Source organism: Phocoena sinus, chromosome 1 (genome assembly GCF_008692025.1).
Source record: "Phocoena sinus isolate mPhoSin1 chromosome 1, mPhoSin1.pri, whole genome shotgun sequence".
NCBI lineage: Eukaryota > Metazoa > Chordata > Mammalia > Artiodactyla > Phocoenidae > Phocoena > Phocoena sinus.
Window position 1 is genome coordinate 126,791,821 of NC_045763.1, and position 10,868 is coordinate 126,802,688.

At 42.6% G+C, this 10,868-nt stretch overlaps 1 protein-coding gene across 2 annotated transcripts; it reads right to left on the minus strand.

Annotated features, from left to right (window-relative positions):
• Positions 1–2,956: 2,956 nt before the first annotated feature.
• SELE (selectin E) lies at positions 2,957–10,392 on the minus strand. 2 transcript variants are annotated; one of them, XM_032647228.1, is made up of 10 exons: positions 10,315–10,392; positions 9,355–9,741; positions 8,470–8,577; positions 6,654–6,839; positions 6,356–6,544; positions 4,983–5,171; positions 4,595–4,771; positions 3,906–4,016; positions 3,126–3,147; positions 2,957–3,020 (listed from the first exon to the last, which is right to left on the minus strand). In XM_032647228.1, the coding sequence occupies exons 1-10, from the start codon at positions 10,349–10,351 to the stop codon at positions 2,963–2,965; spliced, it is 1,464 nt and encodes a 487-aa protein (XP_032503119.1). In that variant the 5' UTR covers positions 10,352–10,392; the 3' UTR covers positions 2,957–2,962. The 2 variants fall into 2 exon arrangements, with proteins under 2 accessions (XP_032503119.1, XP_032503128.1); XM_032647237.1 differs by lacking the exon at positions 4,983–5,171 and adding an exon at positions 7,638–7,823 and having other exon boundaries at positions 2,963–3,020; positions 10,315–10,383.
• Between the last annotated feature and the right edge of the window lie 476 nt (positions 10,393–10,868).

Consider the following 10,868-nt stretch of genomic DNA (forward strand, 5'->3'; position numbering starts at 1 on the left):
TTATAAATAAATACAAATACTTGCTCATTCAGGCTTTTCTCTCTTTAAGAACACCCGAACGGACAGAATAAGACAATTAGGGAATACTTATTAGACATCTTGACTTTAAAAAAAATCCACTGGACAGATCCATTACATGGTATGTTTCTAGCATGGATTTAAAATCTTATGTAATATACAAGAATTGTATGTTGACACATCACATCTGACAAACATCTTTGTAGTAATGCAAAACACATATATATCTATATGTTTTTTTTAAAGAAAGACATTCATAAAACTGTACCTTTTTTTGCATTTATGCTTTTATCAAATCAGAACATTTAACCTCATGGAAGTTTTTCATCATAGAAACCATATAGCTATGAAAAAATACCTGACAGTGTACAAGTGTGTGCCATGCGGATTTTGCTCTCCTGAGACTACTCATTGTGTTTAAAGAAACTGTAGTCAAACATTCAGAACTTTATACTGGTTTATGCATTGCTAGGGCACAGTATTTGCCCTTTTTGAAATACATTTACTACAGATGAAACTTTAGAATTTGTTAATAAAGATCTGGGATAAGCAACTTTTATTATAGTCCTAATATTTATAGTTCTAATTATTATAGGACTAATATTTACATATTTTAAAGTCCCTACCACACTTGTACTGAATTAATATAGTCCTAATATTTACATATTTTAAAGTCCCTACCACACTTGTACTGAATTAATATAGTCCTAATATTTACATATTTTAAAGTCCCTACCACACTTGAACTGAATTAAGACTTATGGGGCTTCCCTGGTGGCGCAGTGGTTGGGAGTCCGCCTGCTGATGCAGGGGACACGGGTTCGTGCCCCGGTCCGGGAAGATCCCACGTGCCGCGGAGCGGCTGGGCCCGTGAGCCATGGCCGCTGGGCCTGCGCGTCCGGAGCCTGTGCTCCGCGGCGGGAGAGGCCACAGCAGTGAGAGGCTCACGTACCGCAAAAAAAAAAAAAAAAAAAAGACTTATGGACTTTATACTATAGTCCATGCAAGTAAAAAGAACACACAGCCTCTAAAAAATACTTTAAAAAGCACTGAATCCCACAGGGATAAAAGTGATTGAGACAATGTTTGCACTCCCACAGAGTGCTAAATAGAATTTCCACCATTAACAACCTTTCCCATGTCGTCACCCCATGGCATTAAAAATTTGTCATTTTTTTTTCCAGGTCTGTTAATAGATTATCTTTGACCAATTTGTTTCCTCTAAACTCTTGACACGTATTATTCATCCCAATGACAGCAACTACATAAGCAGCAGTTGAAACACTGTGAGGGACAAAAGAAAGAAACAGCGCCACAAAATAGTGTGTTGCACCACAAGATTTTACAGTGAGTGAAGGGTGAGTTAGAGAAGGAATTCTGAGATTCCAGAGCCTTAGTCTCTTCACTCTTGCATGGAAGCGAATATTCTTTCCTTCCAGTAGCCAGCACTGGAAAGGAGAAAACTGAGTCTTTTTGGTGGCAGGCTGGACTTGCCCACTGGATTTTAGTCCGTTGAAGTCCTTATAGGTACCGTAGTCCCAGCTATAAAGGCAACCAGTGGGTGTAGTAGGTGAGTAGGGCCAGAGACCCAAGCAGACCTCTGTCTCTGCCGTCTTCAGGGTATCGTTCTAGTTCCCTAATGTACCTGTGCTCCTGCAATGATAAGAGTGCATGCGGGCAGGACATTTAATATTTTGCATACTAACAGCAGCGACAAAATTCCCCTTCTAGCACAGACAACTGTGTGCACTCTCACAAGGCTAGTCCAAATACAAACCGCAAAATCCTCTATAGCTGGGATAGTGAAACTATTCTGTATGATACTCTAATGGCAGATACATGTCATTATACATTTGTCAAAACCCATGGAATATACAAAACCAGGAGTGAACCCTACTGTAAACTGTGGGATTTAGTTAATAATAATGTATCAATACTGGCCCATCAATTGTAACAAAATACCATACAAATGTAAGACGTTAATAATAGAGGAGGGCTTCCCTGGTGGCACAGTGGTTGAGAATCCACCTGCCAACGCAGGGGACACGGGTTCGAGCCCTGGTCCGGGAAGATCCCACATGCCATGGAGCAACTAAGCCCGTGCACCACAACTACTGAGCCTGCGCTCTAGAGCCCACGAGCCACAAGTACTGAGCCCGTGTGCCACAACTACCAAAGCCCGAGCGCCTAGAGCCCGTGCCCCGCAACAAGAGAAGCCACCGCAGTGAGAAGCCCGCGCACCGCAACAAGGGGAGTCCCCACTCGCCGCAACTAGAGAAAGCCCGCGGGCAGCAATGAAGACCCAACACAGCCGAAAATAAAATAAATAAATAAATTTTTAAAAAATAATAGAGGAAATTGGAGGGCACGAGGGGCTATGCTGGAACTCTACTTTCTACTGAATTTCCTGTGAACCTGAAACAGCACACACAAAAATGTCTATTAATTTAAAAAAATCTATTCAGAGGGGACCTGAGCCTTCCAAATGATCACAAAGCAGAGCAGGGTGGTTAAGAACACAGATTTTAGAGCCAGACTGCCTGGGTGTGAATCCTGGCTATACCACTTACTAGTTTTGAGATTTTAGGCATTAAGTTCTCTGTGCCTCATTTTCTTCATCTATATAATAATAAATACAATAGCCCTTATCTCATATAATTCCTAGCTTAGAACGGTTCCTAGAACATAGTAAGTGCCATATAAGGTTAGCTATTATTATTATTCATGTTCATAAATGAAATGACTCCATAAAGGCCAGATCCTTGTTCCTTTCCTCTCCTCCGACAAAAACATGAAACAACTTTCCCTAAAATAACATGAAGGTGGTGATTTCCTCCCTAGACACTGCAGGTTCAGAAGGTTCCAGGAGCAACAGAACATGTAGAGAAGATATCTTCTTTCAAAACCATATGTGATTTTCAAGTCTTACCTGATTCCTTTGGACTTAAATTAACTCGGAAATCGTTTGGTAGGATCCATCTGATTGAAGGCTTTGGCAGCTGCTGTGGAATACATGAGAACACTAAGTAAAGCACTGGTTTCCAGCATGAAGAGAGAAAAATGTGTAAAATGTTCAATGGCTTGCTTTATACAAGAGTGCAGCTTACCTGGCAGGAACAAATTTTTTTGCTGCAAGAGAAAGAAAACCATTCATTTAGACTAAATGACTTTTAAGGATACATTAAATCCTGAAACAATATGACTCTTTTCATCAGGGGTTGCAAACTCAGTACCTACACGGCCCCTGTAATTATCAGAGCCCAGACACAGCTTGGTGGCAACACGGGGGCAGGGCAGGGGATGCAAAGTGCACACTCATGCAAAGGACACAGCAGCTTCCTAATGCAAGCGGATAGCAACATGCTCTGCTTGCCAGGTTCTGCTGTCTTCCAACTTGCCATGAGAAATCTCAGATCTGGATTAGATGTGAAATTTCCTATTCTGTAAATGTCAGAACTTAATTCAAAAAATGTTAAAGACTCTGTAGGGCAAACAAACCAGGAGTGTGGCTAGATGTGTTTGCATATCCCCTGAGATACTCCCATATTTAAGCCTCTATTCCAAATAAAATTTTTGGAAACATTTTATTGATTTTTCCCAGGACCGCTAATTATGGCAGCCTCATTGCAGCAACTCCCAGGGAGACCACAGAATTCAATGTGAATAGCATCCCCTGGAGTTGTACCATGTTAGCACACTAACATTTGTATTTCCTGAAACTCTTTCCCTAAGACTTCTGCTTAATTACCCTGCAGTTTATTAGTGTTTAATGACTAGTGACTAGATTCTAATTACTTTTTAAATCTGTGAGAGATAACATGACTCATCAATGAGAAAATAATTTTTTTCAAAAAACCTTTTTGGAGTACATTCATAAATGCCCTTACCTTTCTTCTGAAGGCGTTTCAGAAGCCAGAGGAGAAATGATGCTAATGTCATGAGGGAGACCCCAGCAGCAGAAAGTCCAACTGCCAAGGGAGTTTGGGACTTAGAAGGAGCTAAGGAAACAGAGGGGGGTAAACTGTCATGAGAAGGAATTAAATTCAAAGTCTTTCTGTTCTGTCCATTTGCCCTTTTCTTTGTGCACTGATTACAGTGTACAAAGCAGAAGAGTCATCTAGTTCAATACATGAGGCAGAGACATGGTACTAAAGGCCTTAGAGATCAGCCCCAAACCACCTTTTGCGAGCTTATCTCCCAGCCTGGCTAGGCAGAGCTCTAACCTACCAAGCTTTCACAGCACACCTTGGTTAACCTCTCTCTCTCTCTCTCTCTCTCTCTCTCTCTCTCTCTCTCTCTCTCTCTCTGTCTTTTTCTCACTCTCTCTCTCATTTCCCTTCCCACCCCCCAACTTTTCCCACTAGCTCTCCTTTTATCAAAATTCCATTGACATGTCACTTCTTCTATTTTCTCTTTATCCCCATAAAATGAAATGTCCATCCATTAATGTTAACCTGGGTAACCTTTCTGGTTTGGATATACTGGGTAGTTCATTACTGTAGCCAGATAGCTTCCTTTCTTAGCTCCCTTTCTTCTCTCTTGTCCCCCAGACAACCACCATCAATCAATGCTTCACCTTCACAGGTAGGCAGCATCCCAGACCAGTGTCCTGTGGCACCACATGTCAGAGCCGCAGAGCCATTGAGCGTCCATCCTTCAGGGCATGCAAATGTACACTTGGTGCCAAACACAGGCTCCCCACTGCAGTTTATGTCGATCTTTCCGGGAACCTCCAAACTTGAACATTGTACCACTGTAAATGATAGGACATGGGTAGAGGTTAAGAAAAATCTACTGGAAAAATTTTTAAACTGGCAGAAAAGTCACCAATAAGTGTAACTTATAAGCACTACTTAGTTTTCAGCACGTAGGAAATTAGGATCAAGTCCCTTGGGGCAATCTAGGTTCAGAAACATTTTAAGGTACTTGACCTATACTCCTTTAAAGATTGAATTCAGTCCTACCTTGGCAGGAGGGGACCTCCTGTGTCCACTGTCCCTGAGATGTGCACTCAAGTTGAGCCGATCCACGCAATTCAAAGCCTTCCTCACAGCTGACGGCACAGGAGGACTTGTAGGTAAACTCTCCAGTGGGGGAATGGGTACAGTTCACTGAACCACTTCTGGGCTGAGGGATAGCATCACATTTCACAGCTGGAAGACATGAGTGAGTACATTAGAAGTTTGTTTTTATCGGGCAGCAACAGGTTTCCCAAGGTAACCAAGTCCCTAGCTCTTCAACAGTGCTCACAGGAAAACTCACCCATGGACCCACTTTGGAAACTTTCAGAAGTACTAGAAACGTTAGACTAGTTGTCTTTCAGAAGACAAGTCATGTAGCCTCTCTCTGGGCTGGACAAAGCTTTCACGGGAAAGCAGAGCTACCAAAATTATGGTCAGAGAATAATGTAGTGGAACTGGATAGTACTTGGCATTTGACGACTGAACCCAGATCACTTTGGACAAAGGAACACTCAGAGAATTCAAGACTCTTCATTAGTCCCTGGACAAGTGGGAAGATGGCTGTGTTTTCTTTGAATTCCAGTCCCTTCACTGACAGGGATACTAATTAAAGGACAGCCTTTAACAGGACCAGTGGTTCCTGAGCTCTGTTCTGATATGTGAAAGAAGTCAGGGTTAGGAGAAAGATTTTATGTAGTCAGGGAGCAACTTATGGGTCCCGGATGCTGACAGATGAGGCCAAAAAGAAAGGAGGATAAGAAGGCAGCCACATAAAATTTGTCTGCTTTGCAGTTTGGTTTTTGTCTTGTGTCTTTTTGCCACTGTAAATCATTCTGTGCTGTATTTGGCTACAAAAATGCCAGTTCCTGATAGTGAAAACTGCTTGCTTTCAATGTTCTTGATCTTGCTTTATTAAATTAAATTAAACTAAATTTTAGCGCTTACGTATACATTAAGGGTGTCTCTATATCTGCCACCACACTTGTAACATTTTCATCACTGCTAGTTATGAGCAATTTCAGAAGAAAGGTATGACAAGTACTTTGGAATCGAGTCATGTTCTCATAATCCTAATTTGTACATTTTCTAATGTGATTTCCCTTCAGATTAAGATTTCTGCTTACTCCGTGCCAATGTCTATAAAGTTATATTAGTGCAGTACCGTTAAGAAACCAGCAAAGCATCCACTCTTACTACATACAATCCTTTCCCTGGACAGTTCTTTTATATGCATCTCAAAAATATAAGATGAATGTTGCCCATCAGATCTGATTACTATAGTTAAAGTAGGCATCAGGTTTCATTTTCAGTGCTTCACATTTGAAGACTGCTGCTCTTTGAGAAAGGGAGAGTGTAAAGAAGACTCTCAGGCTTACCTTCACAAACTGGGACCTGCTGTGTCCATTGCCCCTGGGTAGTGCATTCAACCTGGGCTGGCCCTTGCAACACGAAGCCTTCTGCACAGGTGAAGTGGCAGGATGACTTACAGGTGAACTCTCCAGCAGGGGAGTGGCTACAGCTCACTGTGCCATTCTGAGGATGGCTGACGGCATCACACGTCACAGCTGTAACACATGTCCCAATTTACATTAGCAGGTCTGGCTTACCCATTTGGAGTATAGGTTGAGAAAAAAGAATGTTTACAATATAAACCCTGATGTAGAACCACTGTACCTTTACATGTTGGTTGCTTGTGGTCCCAAATCCCAGAGGAGATACACTGCAGGTGCTGGGGCCCAGTGAGTTCATATCCTTCATTACACTCAAATTCACAGGTGGTGTTCCACAGGAAGCTTCCGTGGCTTTGGAAACATTTCACAACTCCATTGACAGGATTTGACAAAGCATCACACTTAGCCACTGGGGATTTGAAAGAACACCATGAACTTTGCAGAAGAGTGACATATTCACTTCTTATTGAACTGGAATTTATAATACAGTAAGATAGATCAGAGGGTAGATTCCCAAAGCCCTGCGTTCATCCTTGGGGACATGCGTACACCCAATAAAGTTTTTATGCTTTTTTCTTGATATTTTCATCTTCTCTGATTGACTCTGACTATGCTAAGTGGTTTCTGATCTATTTTATCAGATCTCTCATCAGGTCTCTGATCTATTTTACATAAAAACAAAGAAAAATAACATATTCTAGATCAGGATTTATGACTAGTGATTAAAAAAAGAAACAATCCCGACGTACACAGAACATTCATTTATTTTAACCCAGCATGACCTGGAGGAAAGAATTTTTTTGTCTTTGGCCTAGAAAGATAAGACAGAGAGAAAAGGGTATATTGAGGCTGCTTGATTTTCATGCTTTTAAATTGGTCCAGTTGCATGGGTGAGGTTCAACAGAGAAAGGGGAAAGTCATTAAGATGTTAAGAGTATGGTTCCACTGTTTTATGTGTTTTCTTACAAATCACCAGAACCTCAGAAACACTTATATCAAACATAGGATCAAAACCTCTCTCAAAGCCAGCTGGTACCATACTGGCCATATATATTGGCCAAGAGAACAAGTTTAATTAGAACTTGTTTAATTAGGACAAGTTTAAAAGAACTGTCCCTGACGTGCTGAAAATGGTATAAACTGGATAAAAAGTAAGGCAATGAGGGATGAGTTAGAGAATGTTCTGTGCCTTCTGAGAGAGACTTACCATTGCAGGCTGGAAGAGGAACACTCCATTCTCCGGAGGAAGTGCACTGTGTGGCCTCCGGGCTGCTTGGGAGATAGCCCTCCCCACAGCTGACAGAGCAGGAAGAATTGTAGCTGAATTTCCCCAAAGGGTCGTTGCAAACCAGGCTTCCATGCTCAGGGGCTTCCTGTGCCTGACAGGTCACAACTGAAAAGGGAAACCAAATCAATTCTTCTCCTCTCTCACCTTATCAGGTGGGAAGAACCCTGGAAACTATGACTACTGTTTATTGACCTTTTTTTTTTTTTTTTTTTGTGCAGTACGCAGGCCTCTCACTGCTGTGGCCTCTCCTGTTGCAGAGCACAGGCTCCGGAGGCGCAGGCTCAGCGGCCATGGCTCACGGGCCCAGCCGCTCCATGGCATGTGGGATCCTCCCGGACAGGGGCACGAACCCATGTCCCCTGCATTGGCAGGTGGACTCTCAACCACTGCACCACCAGGGAAGCCCACTACTGTTTATTGAATAGCAGGCACTATGAAAATGTTGTGTCTGCATTTGTTCACATCATCCAAACCATAAGCCTGTGAAGTTGGTACTATATTATCCTCATTTTACAATGAGAAAACTGGGACTCAGAGAGTTTAACTATGTTGTCAAGGTGCTGTAATTAATAAGTGGTGAATCTGGGATTCAAAGCTAGGAGGGTCTGACTTCATAGCCTCAGCTCTTAACCACCTTCTGAAACCATATGCCCCAGGGAAGGGAAAGCATGCAGACCTGACTCCGAAGCCAGCTTGGACACAAAATCCTCCTACCATCTCTAGCAAAGGAAAAGGTGAGACCAAGCCTTACCTTGCTCACACTTGAGTCCCTTGAAGCCGGGGTGGCACTGACAAGTGTAGCTGTTGATGGTCTCTCTACAGTCACCGTGGCCGCTGCAGGATGTCGGGGTACAGGCAGCTGTGGAAAAGACAGTCTGTGATGACGATTGTTATTGGGCTTCAAATGAGTTTCTTTAGGAATTCAGGGTCAATAGTGTGTAACGGGGATGTCACCAATGATACAGAGTGCCAGAGATTTTAACAGAAGTACTTGATGAAATGCCAAAGCTGAGTTTTAGGCTCAACCTTTTTTTTTTTTTTTTTTTTTTTGCGCTACGTGGGCCTCTCACTGCTATGGCCTCTCCCGTTGCAGAGCACAGGCTCCGGACGCGCAGGCTCAGCGGCCACAGCTCACGGGCCCAGCCGCTCCACGGCATGTGGGATCCTCCCGGACCGGGGCACAAACCCATGTCCCTTGCACCGGCAGGCGGACTCCCAACCACTGCGCCACCAGGGAAGCCCTAGGCTCAACCATTTTAAACTTTGATGTTAATGTCAGGGGTATAGCTGTAACTGGCTCCCCAAATAGAAAATTCCCTTTATCACAAACTCTAAAGAGAGTTCCCCTACGGCACATAAACAACAGGTAGCTAAAAATGTATCATGTGTTTGTACACACACTGTATATAAGTATAGACCTATATATATGTATACATAAATACATACATTCTTGTCTACATTCACACAAAGAAGCAAAAACACGTTCTGTTTTAAAACATCAAACAGAATGTTTTAAAACCGTATCTTTTAGAACATAAAATCCCCACAATAGAGACCAGTTTTTGCATACGGTCCACAATCTGTCAAGAAGCTCACACACTGAATCTCCCTCCCACTGCTGCCACAAACTCCCTACCTGTGTAGCACAAGGCTAGCTTCTTTTTGCTGCATCTCTCATCATTCCACTTGCCCGAGTCCTTTTCTCTCTTGATGTAGATCTCTACACAATCCTCCTTGCTTTGCTTATTGTTTGGTTCACCTGGAGCCCAGTTTGTGGCCTCTTCAGTCAAAGGCTTCTGGGTCCCTATCCAGGTCCATGTATCGTTGACCTTTCTGATTCCGATCCAGTAATAACTTGGTGAATAGCTGAATGCGGAGTTCAGGTGTTTAATCTCTTCCTGGTTTTGAATTGCAACCAGATGTGTGTACCTTTGCTGGCAATAAGCACTGGCCTCATCAAACGTCATGGGTTCCGTGGAGGCGTTGTAAGACCAGGCTCCACTTTCTTTAAACAGGAGAAGCACTAAGGGGGAAAATGTGAAAGGAATGGGAAAGTTTAGTCCTGCTATGGTTTGACTCTGTTAACTGGACCTTTTGTTGTCTTTTTTTTTGGCATTTAGTGGCCTTTGGGTTGACTCAACCTTTTTTCACCTTTTCCAAAGTAAGAATGGGTACGAATGGAGAAACTACCATTTACTGTGTATCTCTTTTGTGGTTGCCCTTCCACTTGGTGCTTCACCCACCATAACCTATATATACCTACCTAACAGTAGAATAATAATCAGAATAACTAAGCTTTTTGGGGCACTAAATATGCACTGTCGGAGGAACTTTACGTGAACCACAATACTGAATCCTCAAAATGCCTCTGGGAAATAGGTTATTTATGATCAACTCTTTATATGTAAGGAAGCTGAGACACAATGAGGTAACTTGCTCCTAGCCCAGGGCACAACACACTGTGAGGGGAGGCCAGGAATGGTGCTAAACAACCTACAATGCACAGGACAGCCCCCACAAGGAAGACTTAGCTGGTCCAAAATGTCAGTAGTGCCAAGGATAAGAAACCCTTTTCTAACTACGGGCATTGACTTACCGAAAGTGAGAGCAGAGAGAAACTGTGAAGCCATCATGACTTCAAGACTTCTTTTGATCCCAAGATTAGACTTGATATGCTTTTCTGGGGGCGAAAGTACAAAATTAATTATAGAATGAAGTGCCAGGCTACCAGTTACTCAAATCATTCTACAATGATGCGTATAGTCACATCATAAGATTTTCAGATAAAGGATTGAAATCTTTTGACACCATCTTCACTTCAAAGAAGTTTACCCAAATGAATACATATAAAAGTTAAGATTCTCATCATTTAGGTCAAAGAGAAAAGCCAGGTTTTAACTTGTCTGAATACAATAAGAGCTTGCACAGATCTTTTATCGAAGGCTTCTTGACTATCTGTTCATATTAATAATCTGGGTTTCATGGCCAGATTAGTTAAGTAAAAGACTTCTTGCACTTACCTGTTCGGTGAAGCAGTTGTTTCGGTGTCAGATTCCTCCCGAGTTGCTGCTGCTTCTGTCTCGTGCCACTCTTGCAGTTCTGATGCGAGGTCAGCCAAGAACAGTGGAGCTCTGCTCCTGCTGGAGCTGC